At 33.6% G+C, this 15,572-nt stretch overlaps 1 protein-coding gene across 1 annotated transcript in view; it reads left to right on the plus strand.

Moving 5' to 3' along the window:
• LOC105555622 (dystrophin) overlaps window positions 1-15,572 on the plus strand; it is a gene marked incomplete at its 3' end in the record, with an annotated part of 1,920,295 nt that overhangs the window by 715,248 nt on the left and 1,189,475 nt on the right. Inside the window, exons 19-20 of the mRNA XM_012002637.1 lie at window positions 2,818-2,905; window positions 13,441-13,682. Coding sequence (XP_011858027.1) covers window positions 2,818-2,905; window positions 13,441-13,682 — 330 coding nt within the window. The remainder of the gene's footprint in view (window positions 1-2,817; window positions 2,906-13,440; window positions 13,683-15,572) is intronic.

The following is a 15,572-nucleotide window of genomic DNA, read 5'->3' on the forward strand; positions in this document are numbered from 1 at the left end:
TTATTTTATTTTATTTATTTTTGAGACAGAGTCTTATTCTCTTGCCCAGGCTGGAGTGCAGAGGTGTAATCTCGGCTCACTGCAACCTCCGCCTCCCGGGTCCAAGCAATTTTCCTGCCTCAGCCTCCACAGTAGCTGGGATTACAGGTGTCTGCCACCATGCCTGGCTAATTATTTATGTATTTTTAGTAGAGAAAGAGTTTCACCATGTTGACCAGGCTGGTCTTGAACTCCTGACCTCAGGTGATCCACCCGCGTTGACCTCCCAAAGTGCTGGGATTACAGGTGTGAGCCACCGCGCCCAGCCCATGTTATCATTTTTACAAACATATTCAGTATTGAAATTTTAAAGTGAATTTATGATAAAATTCACAATAATGTCAGATATTTCACCATCAAGAGTATAAACTTCAAATGAAGTTGATCCAGTGAATAACATGAAAATAAATAAATTGGAATTAAATAATTGGAATTAAAAGAAGGGTATAAGGTTTATGTCTAGATAAACTTTTTTGCATGTAGATGTTACATTGTTCAGGGCCGTTTGTTGAAAGACTTTTTCTCCACTGCATTGCCTTTGTTTCTTTGTCAAAAATCAATTGATTATATTCACTTGCATCTATTTCTGAGCTTTCTATTCTGTTCCATTGATTTACCTGTCTGTTCTTTTGCCAATATTACTCTGTCTTGATTACTGCAGTTTGTATCAAGCCTTGAAGTCAGATATTGTCAGGTCTCCCACTTACGAAACTCTTTAAAATAAATTAAAACAAAACAAAACAAAACAAAAAAAACCCTTATTCAGGCCAGGCATGGTGGCTCACGCCTGTAATCTCCCCTGCTCCGCCCCAAGCACTGAGGTGGGCAGATCACGAGGTCAGGAGTTCGAGGCCAGCCTGGCCAACATGGTGAAACCCTGTCTCTTCTAAAAATACAAAAATTAGCTGGGTGTGGTGATGCACGTCTATAATCCTAGCTACTCAGGAGGCTGAGGCAGGAGAATTGCTTGAACCCGGGAGGCAGAGGTTGCAGTGAGCTGAGATCATGCCGCTGCACTCCAACCTGGGCGACAGAGCAAGACTCTGTCTCAAAGAAAAACAAAAACAAACCTTTACATTTGTAGCTATTTCTTTAAATTAGGGAGTCTTTTCAGATATGTAAAAATATATGGATTATTGTATAAGCATTTCCATAATTTAATGTGCTTGGTAAATAGTCTTGTCTAGATGATTACTTTTTCTTTGAAACTTTCTGATATTACCATATTATATGAAAGAGTTTCCGTCTGTCGCCCAGCCTGGAGTACAGTGGCACAATCATAGTTCATTGAAACCTACTGAGACTACTGTGCTCAAGCAGTCCTTCTGCCTCAGATTCCTGAGTAGCTGGGACTACAGGCTCATGCCACCATGCGTGACTAATTTTTTAAAATTGCTTTTTTTAGAGATGGAGGTCCTTCTATTTTGCCTAGGCTGATCTCAAACCCCTGGCCTCAAGCATTCCTCCCGCCCAGGTCTTCTGAGTAGCTGGGATTACAGGCCTATCTTAACCATTTGCTTTTAAAGGAATGTATTAGATCTGCACTGTACAATTACAGTTAACACTGGTCACGTGTAACTTTTATATTTTAAATTAATTAAATAAAATTAGATTACATTACATTTTTATTTTTTTCAGTCACACTGACCACCTTTCACGTGCTCAGTACCCACATGTGGTTATTGGCTATCATATTGGACGACACAGATATAGATCATTTCCATCCTTGCACAAATTTCTACTCAACAGTGCTGCAGACTGTGCATGTATCTGTTATTTACCCTCCCCTCTGTACTCCAATATTATACCTGGAAGTACTTTTTTTAATGCCTGTGGATATAAATAAAGTCTTAAAAAGTAGCCTCATGTAGAATAACCTTCTGCCTCAAATTCAGGAGAAATCTTTGTTATAATACTATTGTTAAGTCACAGGTGTGTTGTTCTTACTGTATTTTAATTGCATTATAGTTGTTTGAATAGTTATGTTTTAGGACATATACATTGTTATAGTCACATCTTCTTGATGTTTATAGTAATGTAGTTCTACTCTACCATGGTTTAAAATTTATGTCTCCATAGGAATATTATTAGCTAAGCTCAGTAGTTTGAAATGCTGGTTACTGTTAACTGAAATAATTTTGTATTTGTTGTTCAAAACTTAACTCTTAGGAGAAATAGAGGAATTTAGAAAGCTTTTTGAAACTCAATCTAGTCTTCCTTGGAAATAGGAGTAGTATGATTATTTTTGAAAGAAAAATTAGCCTACAGGCTTGTATTTAAATATGTATATATATATATTATATATTTCTGCTAAATTATTTATGATAGTTTATTTTTTCCATTTTATATACATGCTGGATTCTCAATTTGATTTTTAATACTGCCCATATACTTATTAGGAGTAATTTCAATGGTGTATTTTTACAAGATAAATTTCATGTTAGTTATGTGACACTTTATCTTTCATTGTTATGAATTGCCTTTTTACTTTTTGCAGTCTCGTATTGAAAATGTATCAGAAACTATAATGTATAAAAAATGTTGGGTAGAAATCTTATCATTAAAAGTTGCAGCAAGTCATGAAAACGGCTCATGCTTTTATTGCTGTTTTGATGTTTTTGATGGCAAAAGTACTGAGAAAAAAAAAGTCTTTAGATTCACATGAGAAGCTGACAGAGTGAAATATCTTAAGGATTGAAAGGGGAAGTGGAAGTTATAATTATTGTGTAGATTCACAATCCTTGTATTGAATTACTCACCTTTGCTATCATGCTGCAGGCCATAGAGCGAGAAAAAGCCGAGAAGTTCAGAAAACTGCAAGATGCCAGCAGATCAGCTCAGGTCCTGGTGGAACAGATGGTGAATGGTAATTACACAAGTTGATTTAGATAATCTTCTTAGGGATTTGATAAACACATAGGTTCATATTTATCAGCTGAATTATATCAGACAAGCACTTCTTGAATACAAATTTAAATTAAAAGAGTTCACATGTTTGTATTATTCTTTTTTTAATGCTAAGCAAATTATTAGGAGAAATTCAACTTTGAGTCAATTGGAAGAAAATGGGAAGTGGTAGAATATTTGATCAATCTGTTGCAGAGAAATAAACTTTAATGCAAATCCTGCTAGCATTTGTCCAAATAATTTAAGAAAATAAGGTTTAAGGAAATTTGAAAACATTAATAGTCATGTTATATATGTAAAACTGATCATTCGATTTTAAATCATTTTTGCAATATGTTTTTCCAAACAGACAAATATTAGATGGAATGTTTTACCATCATTCCTGTTTTCTAATAATACATGTGACATTTTCTATGTTACTTTTTATCACTTTCTCTCATTTAAAAAAAAAGTATCTTCGGGATAACCTTTACTTTAACTTTTTTTGGAGTGGGATAAAAGCACAAAGCTAGCAAAACTTTTGTCTTTTTCAAGAATAAATTAAAATTAATCTTTGCTAATACTCAGTGCCTCAAAAGCTATGTGTACCAAATATGTCATTGACATGATGTGTAAACAGCCTTCTTTCAATTTATCATTGCTTATACTACTATATTTCCAGATAAAATTTCATGAAAATCAGGGATAATGCTATTTCCAAATAAGACTATTTTTCATTTTGTGGGAGATGTTTACAAGAACATCATAAATAAATATAACAAATGTTTTTGTTGTGCATGTCACCTTTTTCCAGGATCTGCCTACATTTTGGGGTGTAAATTCTGTGTGTAAGTTATTTTTTGCCTTAATTGTAAATTTGGCATTAAAAAGTTCAGTGGTCTTCCTAGAAAATCAGTTCATTTTCTTCTTCTAATGAGTCCCATGACTGCCTATATTTGGTTAAAAATGAAAACAAGCAAACATAACAGCTGAGACTTGAGTGAACAAGTTTAAGAACAGAGAATGAAAATATCAATAGATTTTTATTTAGATGTATGATGCTTGGTAATTTTAACTGATGAACTTAACAGCATATTCATGTTAAATAAAATTATGTGATCTAAAAATATCCTCCTAGTTATATAAGTTCCTCCTAGAAACTGTATTATCACTTTTTCATTTTAATAAGCTGATGCAAGAGCTATACTTTAAATGGTCTCATTTCATAATTATATATCAAGCTTACCTCACTTTAGATCATCTGATAACATGCACTGAATCAGAAGTAATTTAAACGTTTAGAAATTAAGGGTATGATTTTTAATTTTTGGTAAGTAAAACTACATGCAGGATTTAAATGATCATGTGACTAGTGACAATATTAGTTTTCTAGGTTATTTCCCTCATAGTTCTAATTTTTGGAGGCATGTAGAAAAATCAGGACATGTAGTAGTTGCTTAATAAATATTAATTGACCAAATTCTATTTAGCAAAGCAAAATTAAGGCAGTCATGGAGGTAATGACATTGGTAATTTTGGTGTGAAAATAATTAGTAATCCTCCTGAAGGAAAATGCTGACTTTGGCAGATACCAGGGAACACTGGGGGATAGGGGTATGATTTGAGACATTCCTTTTTGGTTGACTATATTGATCAAATTTTATGCTACCCGTTTGTTCTACCAGTAAAGATATAGTCTAACTGATATGTCATTAGGCTCAAGTTTGGGTCATAACTGGGATGACTACTTAAAATGACCATAGCTCTGTTTCCCCATTAAATAAAACAATTTACGAAATTACTTTAAAAAAAAAAAAGGGCTCAAATATTGTAACTTATCTGTTTGTTCCTTTTTTGTCTTTCAAGGAACAAATTGCATAATATTTATTTTCTGTGTTTGTGGAAATTGTGAGATAAGCTAGACACATATTAAGTGCCTGGAGTATCTCTTCAGGTGTATTTCAGAGGGACTGCTACCCTAAATCATTAATAGCTCCTTTAGCACAGAGCCCAAAACTACAGTTGACTGGTGTAGCTCATGAAGCTGAAAGACAAATGAAGCTTTCTGTAAATGAGGATTCCAAGAATTATTGCATTAAACCTCTTAAATGTATAAGTCCAGAATCGTCCTTCCCAAGCTTAGGCTATGGAGATATAATAAATCTCACAGCAACGTAAGACACATACATTCTTGCCCTTTTTTATAGAAAGGAAAATGAGAGCTGAATCAGTGTACTTCATTTAGGACCTCGTGTAAATGACTGTTCCTCTTCACGTATAGTGTCCTCAAAAATTAAGATAAATATAATCACTCTTGTATAATACCATATTATGCCACTAATAAAAATAGATATATTATAAATATGTGTATATATTTATAAATTTGATGTATGCTGACAGTGAAAACATTTAACATATATTCATGGTGTAAAAATATGTGGAATAGCATAAGCATAGCTATTATATATTTTAAAAAATTCTGTGAACTATATTTTACATGTATCTATACTGGTACATGCATAGCAAACTGAATTTTCTACTTCAAATAATTTGCCCTGAGATTAAACTACTTTTTAAAAATCTAGAATAATTTTGTAACTCATCAGTTTGCTTTTAGAGTGAAATTCCAAGATGGAAAAAATAATTTCTCACAACTTAAATTTTACTTCAGTTTTGACCTGAAATGGTACATCTGGCATATTTCCAAATGATTTTTGTCTGTTTCTAAATATCTATGAAGCAACGAAGATTTAACATCACTTAAGTAATGCAGAAAACAAAATCTATTTGTCCTGAAGGCAATTTCTTGAAGGAATTGAAGACATATGCCGAGAAGACAGGGTAGGGTGTTAAGGTTGTTGAAAGCATAAAATTTACCATGGTTACAATGTAGAAGCAATCCTCATTTGATGGTGCAAAGTATTGTTAAAAATCAGTTGTACGTCCTGGAAACAATATGTCTAGTAACATATGTACAGTTTTTCAGTGTCACATACAAGTTTTATGATCAATTGGAAGATAATTTTCATTTTGACTATATTTTATCAAATGTGAAGAGTTGCATGCAGAATTTTAAAACAGTTAATTTTAACCATATCATTAATTTTACAGCAATAATTTATATATAAAGAGTTTATAGACAGTAAGAGATTCTTACTAATTTATTTGGAATTTTTAACCAAAGAAAGGAGTTGGCGAAATTGCTTGCCTACTTTAAAACTATACATGGACATTTTCCTTATGGATGTTCCAGTTCTTTTGGTCAGAGTAGAAGTGATCTTTCACGATCATAGACTAAAACGAGAAGCTACTAAAAGGAGAGTGTTAACTAAAAAAAAATCACGTTTCTGGCATTTTGGCATGAAATTTTGGTATAATTTTTAACTGATTTATCTCTATCTTAGCTGTATTTTTTTGTTTGAACTAACATTAAAATTAATTTACTGTTCTTATGTCGACATTAGTTGGTTGGATAAATATGACAGAATATTGGATGGTGCAAAGTACCTCTTTTTACTGAAGACTTTTTTGGATAGCTATAATTTTCATGCAGCTTATCGTCAATATGTAAGATTAGGATCATAACCCTGGTCTCAGGAAGCTGTTAACTTAATGAGGGCAAGTGAAGGCTAGACCAGGTAGCCAGTGATGTATTTATATATTCTTTTTTTTCTTTTCTTTTTTTTTTTCTTTTGAGACGGAGTCTCGTTCTGTCGCCCAGGCTGGAGTGCAGTGGCCGCATCTCAGCTCACTGCAAGCTCCGCCTCCTGGGTTCACACCATTCTCCTACCTCAGCCTCCTCAGTAGCTGGGACTACAGGCGCCCGCCACCATGCCCGGCTAATTTTTTGTATTTTTAGTAGAGACGGGGTTTCACCGTGTTAGCCAGGATGGTCTCAATCTCCTGACCTCATGTTCCGCCCGTCTCGGCCTCCCAAAGTGCTGGGATTACAGGCTTGAGCCACCGCGCCCGGCCGTATTTATGTATTCTTGTAGCTGTGTATATTGAAGAGGGAGTTTCCAAATTCTTCATTTTACTTTTTAAAAAAGATGGGATATAACTTTATTTAAGGTTTACTTTCTCATTTCTTAATTTAAATACAAAATGTTGTAAATAATTTAGAAATTTAGAAAAATTTAGCCATTAAATACAGTAAGTAATCTTTCTAATGCTTTAATAATATCGCTAACTAATAATGGTTTTCTAAGATTTTAATTTGAACAGTCTTTAAACGGATGCTTATCAAGACCAAGGCCTTTCGGTCTATTACTGAGATTGTGGAGTTTTAGGACAACCTAGAACTAAAATAATATACATATGATTATACCTAAATGTATGTCTATTTTTATCTATTTAGGATTAGATGTAATCCTTTCTGTAAAATAATATTCTTGCATGAGTACGTACAGTCTCATCAATCAGGTATAACACAAAAGCCTAGGTTAGATAAACTGGTTTTCCATACTAATACTGAAATTAGCAAAATATGGTCATATCACAACATTTATTTGAAAACATATTTAGGCATAGCTCAGGTTCTCATTCTGTAGTGTATAAGATGCTTTCACCATAATTTCTGGAGGAGATACTATAATTATCTAATAAGGTTAGTTGTGTTTTCTACATTAAATTGTGGTTCATTTTCAATTTCTATTTGTAGTTTTCTGTGTGTTAATTAAGAGTCTAAAGACAATCACATTAAGGACATGTTTAAATAAAAGTGGTAATTATTAGTATATTAGACTAAAGAACATCTCAAAACTATCATTCCCTCAGTGCTAGATTATAGTGTTTAAGGTGATACCTAATAATAAGTATGCTAACTGTTGTAATTAAATGGCACAGAATAACACTGACGAGGGCTCTTCTTGTCTATAACATTAACCAAGTAACTGTCTTTTATTTCTTGTATTTTGGTTCATAGCTCATTAGATAATTTCACATGAATTATGTTTTTTGAGGTAGGCAACCACGTTTTGTCAGATGGATGAGAGTTTGGCTCATCTCAAAGCTAAAACTCTCATGATCACTGGAAAGGTTTTCAGTAACAACAGCTCTTCTAATCATATATTTTAAGGGCAAGACATATTGCAAATAGTCTATATACAAATGTGGCTTGGAGATTGTACCATTTGTAGTAACCCAGCCCCTCCATCATGAATGAGTAGCCTTTCACAGTTGCATATATATTTCCTCTTCTCTTATTCCTTCCTCAGTACTGGGCAGTTTGATTTATATTTCTTCTTTCTCCACATGACACTTAGTATAATGCTCTACACAGAGTTCACATTCAATAAATGTTGTTAATTGACAGGCACATTTTTCTTGGTTTAACTCTGATCTCCAAAAGGAAGAGCCTCTGTGGGTGTGTGTGCACACGGCGTGCATGTGCAGGTGAACTTCCATGTGCAGACGTGTGTGTGTCCATGTGTGTGAAAGGAAGAGACTTGTTGTTGTCACTGTTGTTGTAGGAAATGAGTGGCAAAAACAAATAAGAGTAAAAATCGGACTTTTTTCTAATTTTATGATGTTTGAAAATTAAAAAAGCCAAAGGGCTATATTAGTAAAATTTGTATTGCCCTCACTAGGGCTATTTCTTATATACCATTAATTTTTAAAAGCTATTACTTTAAGTCAGTGTGGTCACAGAAGCCTCTAAAATTTAGCCTCAGAACTTGTCTTCAAGGGTTTTGAATATATCTCTATTACATTTTAGGCTATTATATTGAATGCTGAATGAACTTGTAATTACCCTCACTTAAAGTGCAACAAAAATAGGAGACTGTTTATTAGCAGCTTTATTTCAAGTTTCTATTCCAAATATTCTTTTAATTCAAGAGCTCTGGAAACACTGGTTTTGCATTATTCTACCCTGGCTTCATGGCTAATGATGAATATAGTTGATGAGAAATACTTCACTTTAAGTGGCAGTTCTGAAGTACTTGCATGGAAGGTGGTGCACAATTAAAATTATTCTAACAGTCTGTTATGCACTGTACACAAGTAATAAAATTAATGGATGCACTTCAAGTAATGATCCATTTCCTCTGGGTGCAATATATTTATTCATAGACTATTTCAGGGGTTGTTTAGAATATGAGATGTGAATGGATTATGATCCATTATCCCTGAGATTCTAATGTGCTACAACAAAATGGTTTCCATAAGTATTGTTCATAATGCCTGGTGTGTTAGTATTTGTATTCTTAAATAGCTAACACAAAATTAGAAAACAGATGCTCAGATGATTGATACCTAAAACTTTTCAGATATTTACACTTACAAACTCTTAAAAAACTTACAATTTTGCATCCAGCCAAGGAGCATAATTCTATGAAATACGCATAAAACAATTATATATAATAACAAAATTATCCATATGCAAATATTTTCTTGGAAAACACTTTGAACCCTTTTTTATTCTAGAAAGGTTTTAATGGTCTTTCTTAGAAAATCAACAGTAGTCCTGGCATCTAAATGGTCAATTAATTTACAAAGTTGAAGTAATAGCATTTCTAATTTTAAGAGAGATACATTAAGTAATGTGACATGTGACAGTGCTTCCCATCCCCTGCCCAAGTATTTTAAAGCAAATTTGATGCAAGAGAGATGGTGTGCTTGTTTGTATATGGCTTTTGGCTTCAGTGTACATTGGTCTCATAATTTTTATATTCATATAGAGTACATTATTGATTTGGTATTGAATGAGTTCATGAGTACAGTGTAGTTATTTTCTTTCTACTCCAAGCTGAGAATTCTATCAGATACTGCCAGTGGAGACATTTCCTAGAGGAGTTTATAGTTTAGAAGGACAGTTTATGCCCTTATTGAGCGGGCAGCATATTCACAGTGAATTAATATAGTGTTTGCATACAAATCCTTCATAACACGACTTCTGATTATCTGTGGCCAACATTATGTCTTTTCTAGTAACAGCTAGAAATTTCTGCATTTTCCTTTTGAAATTTTTGGTTTCTTTGTAACTTCAGTCTCAAATGGTTATAAATGTGGCAAAATCCAGGATTCTCAAACTCTTTTTATTGTTATTTTAGTTAGAGACAGGGTCTTGCTCTGTTGCCCAGGCTAGAATACAGTGATGCGATCATAGCTCACTGCAGCCTCGAACTCCTGGGCTCAAAGGATCCCTGGTTACTGGTAAAACGTCTTTAAGAAATGTATGAATACACCTTCTATATCCCATATTAGTCCTGTATTATATAAAATTAGGACTAATTTTAAAATAGTATTATTAACTTTTTATATATGGTCTGTCTCAGTCATTAAGAAGACTCCCTTTCCCCCTAATTTTTGCACAAGAGATCTGGTCTCTTGTTTTCTGAATATTCTTTTTCATTTCCTCTATATGACACTGTCTGATATGTCTTTGTTGCCTAGTATGTGTGAGCGTTTATTATAAGTAAGTTATATATGTTAACTCAGAACTTTGATAAGTATCCTATGAGGTTGATTCTATTTTTAATCCTCATTTCATGGATGACGAAAATAAGATCCAGTGAAATTAAATAGTTGAACCCATTTCACACATCTAGTAAGGGGCATCAAATTTGAACTCCCATCTCTTTAACATCAGAATTCTCACTGGTCATTTATCTGCCTTTCTGCCTGCCTCCCCCTTTTTGCTATTATGGAAGTCGTTCTTTGATCTATCACTGCATTTTAATTGCCTGCATTCAGTTATAAATATCAGTGTTATGAATTTTTACAAAGTTGACTTTTCTTCATTTAAATTTCTTTTACAGTGATATATTGCAACATTTTGGGGGGACACAACACAGAGTTTTGTGTAAAGATCAACAATGACTCATTAAAACCCATCCCTAGATTTTAATAGATACTGCAGAACCTATTGGTACTTCACTATAGTTTTATCGTTTTATAAAATTAACATATCCATATTGAAAATCAACTTACAGTTTTATTTTTTCATCTGCTACGATTTGTATTGTTGACCTTTCTCAGGGACACAAAGTGATTTCTCTCTGGATTCCCTTCTCATTTAGACAAGTGTTAAATAAGACTCAATCTAGCATCAGTCTATCGATCCCTTTAATTTAGCATTTCTTTTTTGACTATTTAATGGCTGGCTTATGTTGACTTTTCACCCTTCATGGACTTCTAACTACTTGTTCAAGTTCAACATATGCCGAAAATACTTCTCCTAAATATGTGATCATTTAGATCTATACCACATTTTTTTGTTATTCAGTAACATAATTTAAAAATTCTGTCCAGTATATTTTTTAATTATACCTTTTTATTTTCCAGAAATGTTAAGGTTTTATCATAATACTTTTTACAAATAGAGTGCTCATACGATTGAAGTTTCTTATTCTTCGCTTATACTTTATACCAAATGTGCTCATTTTCTAACTACAGTTACTTAATGGTATCGCTTAAAAAATATTTTGATACAATTTTTGATCACTCCTCAAAATCCAACAATCAAAAACAGCATGTCATACCACATGTGCAGATGTCTCAGTAAGACCAATTTATTCCTTAAGTATTAGGAGGATATTAGAATATTTAGCTCCCGCGAATCACGGACTTCTTTTATAGTTAGATATATGGAGCCATGTATATATTCTCTTTCTACATTCTATTATTTCCATTGTATCCCGTTAAAAATATATCAGGGAAGAAGGAGGGGAAAATAGTTGACAATATTTGTAAAGTTTGTCTCCTTCACCGCCATCCTGAGAAGCATTATGCTTTGAAATTAGTAAAGTTACAGTTGTGTTTCAAATGAATTGAGGGACATGGTTTGGCAACATTAATATCTTTATGACAAATAGAACATTAGAATATCAGGGCAGAGGGGAGTGAAAGAGGATAAAATAATATAGTTGTTGAATTCACATCTATATATTTTTTAGTCTTTAAAAAGGATAAAGTGGGAGGCATGTACAAGTTAACAAAACCACAGGCCTTATGTTTCTAGAGATGCTCTTCAGACTTTTTAAGAACTTAGCTTCCCTTTAACTAAATTGTATTACCAGAAAATTAAGTGAAATGAACATTTATAAGAGTAGATTATCTTAGGCAACCTACTCTTCTACTACCAACCTACTCTTCTACCTTTTAGGTATTTTAACCTAGAGAAAGAAACTTATGGTGAGTTCATGTTCTTTTGAGATCCCTGTAGGTAAATGAGAGACTATAAAACATTTAAATATTCAGTATTTCAAAAGCATAAGAAAGTTACCAGTGCTAATGTAGCTATGTTTAAAAATGCATGATATATTTAATCTATTTTCTCTTTTATATTCTATCATTAAGAAAACTACATAAGCTAATAAATCTAAGAAAGTCTAAATTTTGTAAACTAACCTTAGAGAATTTGAATATTTTAACCCATAGCATAGCATGATATTGCCATGCTTTCATGCTATGTGTGGAATAATATGTACTTGGATTGGCATTCATCATATATGAAAGGACATAGCATATTCCATGGTACATAGTAGGTACTCCAGAATGGTAATGGTGACAATGATGTACTTGTGTCTCCATTTTTCCTTTGATAAAGTTTTCTGGGTTTGGTATTACTATAGATGATTTTAAAACTGTCAGATGAACTTCTACATTTATAAATTTAAAAATGTTTCATATTAGAAAGATTATTTATCCTAGTACTTGTTTTATTTACTTGGATCCATGGACAACCTGAGATGGAGTCTTGCTCTGTTGCCCAGGCTGGAGTGCAGTGGTGCAATGTCGGCTGACTGCAAGCTCCACCTCCTGGGTTCACACCATTCTCCTGCCTCAGCCTCCTGAGTAGCTAGGATGACAGGTGCTTGCCACCACACCCGGCTAATTTTTTGTATTTTTAGTAGAGACGGAGTTTCACGGTGTTAGCCAGGATGGTCTTGATCTCCTGACCTCGTGATCCACCTGCCTCGACTTCCAAAAGTGCTGGGCTTATAGGCGTGAGCCACCACGCCCAGCTGACAGTCTGTTTATTTCTAGTCTTCTATAAATGAAACAAAGAATAGTTAATCTTGGATAATTAGTTTCCTCTTTTTAAAATGATGAAAATACTATTTAATTTCCAAGCCCATTTTAAAAATTAAAAATGTAAGTTAGTTCGGGGAAGTATATTTGAGTAATGTGCATGATACTTAAAGTGTATCTGAAAACATCCAAAATCTTACTTGTTCATAATCAGCCTTCCAGCTCCCATCAGAGCTTTGCGCACTTTTGTTTTTATTTAAATTTTTATTTAATATTTTACTTAAATACATTCTACTTTTCTACATCTTATGTCTTATTTATTGCTTGATGGCATTGATAATCTTTATTGTGATACAAGTCTAATAATTACAATGAATAATCTGAAATCATATTTACACATTTATATCTTAGAAAATAATTGATTTGGTTTGAAGTCATTCATGTGGTGAATACTTTTATAATTAGGATGTGTTGGGTTTCAGATCATTTTTTCAGTCTGTGGGTTCAGGGGATATATTTAATTATTTTTTTTCTTTCTAGAGGGTGTTAATGCCGATAGCATCAGACAAGCCTCAGAACAACTGAACAGCCGGTGGATCGAATTCTGCCAGTTGCTAAGTGAGAGACTTAACTGGCTGGAGTATCAGAACAACATCATCACTTTCTATAATCAGCTACAACAATTGGAGCAGATGACAACTACTGCTGAAAACTGGTTGAAAATCCAACCCACCACCCCATCAGAGCCAACAGCAATTAAAAGTCAGTTAAAAATATGTAAGGTAAGAATCTTTCCTCCTTCCGTTTGGAGAATATTAATAGGTATTTCTTGGCAATTTCCAAGAAGACAATAACAAATTATTTAGTAATGAAACGTTCACCTTTTAAGGATTTAGCTGAGCACAATAAAGTTCAAAATGTAAGCAACAAAAATCAGTTTAAATATGTAAGACATAGATACCCAGATTCTAAAATTGTATTTGGCATAGTTACACAGAGCTAATTGATTGTGTCGGTTTGCAAAAGCATGAGGTAGATTAGGAGTGTGGAAACCACATGTATCCTATAAAAAATGGCCTCTACTTAAGAACTCTTTCTTTGCAACTAGTGAAACATAGTCATATATTGAAAAAATGGAATCCATGGAAATAGTTAGAAACACGGGTCAACAACAAGCTTGGATGCGATGTAATTGGATACATAAGGAAAATATTTAAAACTGATGGACCTCTCAAATTAGGATAATTTGAGGAAAGTTTCTTTACAAAGAGATATTTTTTAAACGTAGCTGGTGTATAGAGGAACCACACGGGATAGTGTAGTAACCCAGCTTCAGAGTTCTTACCTCTTTTAGGCCAGAAAGGATCAGCGGGAGAGAAGTTATAAAAACTCAGAAGGAGAGAGTCAGATCCTCATGGTAAAAGCAGCATGGCCAGCTTAAGGAATCCTCATAGAAATGGAGTCAGAAAAATAAACACCCCACTTCTCTTTTTTCCCTGCCTCCAGAATCTTGTCAGGGCTCTAAACTTAATCGTAAGGCAAAGGACAAGGAACTGTCATCTGTAAATATCAGTCTCCTGGGTAACAGGAGAAGAGTGGACAGTGGATCTGGAGGAGCAAACATGATACACGTGGACAAAAGGGTGTGAGAAAGAGATGAAAAGATATTATGCCTTCAAGTGTGAGAAAACAAGAGCTGTATAATAATGAAAACAGCCTAAACTGTTGTCATTGTTACTATGAGCTATGTACTTTTCACGGGGAATGAGAAACTGATTAGGGGATGGACTAAAACATTTCCAGGATGAACCTTTAGTGATAGATGGAGAGGATTACATGTAATACAAAAGACAAGGAATGGAGATTCATTTGCACAATTTAAAAAGAATGGTTTAAATAAAGGTAGAATAGACAGGGAAAAGTGACAAGGTTGATTTAGAAAAGGTATTGGACCCAAAAAGTGATGAGAAATTCAAAGTTATATTGAAGAGAAAAACAATTGAAGGACTTGATGGTTCTTCAAATATTGGACCTATAGCATTACTAGGTTTTCTGTTCTTACGTTAGTTTGCTGAGGAAATAAACTCAGAAAGTATACTTTTGGATAAAGAATACCTTGGATAAGGTACTTGACTTATTAGGCAAATACACACATCTAAGGAATTTCTACATTTAGATACATTTTGTAATTTAAGAATAGAACCCATGCCATTTTTCCTATGAATCAGAGGAATAATACAAATACATTATTTCTTGCAACAAAAGTCTGATGTTACCTGACCTGATTCTTGAGATTCAGATATCATAGTTAGTAACAGTACCTACACAGTACATTTATGCATTTTATATATACATATATATATATATATATATAGTGTCTGTAATGTTTCTAAGAATGCTACTGAGTGTGTTAATCAGCTCATGCTGCCACAACAAATACCACAGACTGGGTGGCTTAAACAACACAGGTTTATTTTCTGAGAGTTCTAGAAGCAAGAAAGTCTAGGACCAAGGTTTGGCAGGGTTCAGCTTCATCTTCTGGTAAAGGCTGTGTTTCTGGATTGCAGATGACCAACTTCTCACTCTGTCTTCACATGGCTTTCCTCTGTGTGTATACATGGAGAGAGAGAGAGTGAAAGAGGGCTATTTTTCTTTCTTTCTTTCTCTCTGCC

This window comes from Mandrillus leucophaeus, unplaced genomic scaffold (genome assembly GCF_000951045.1).
Source record: "Mandrillus leucophaeus isolate KB7577 unplaced genomic scaffold, Mleu.le_1.0 Scaffold692, whole genome shotgun sequence".
Taxonomy (NCBI): Eukaryota; Metazoa; Chordata; class Mammalia; order Primates; family Cercopithecidae; genus Mandrillus; species Mandrillus leucophaeus.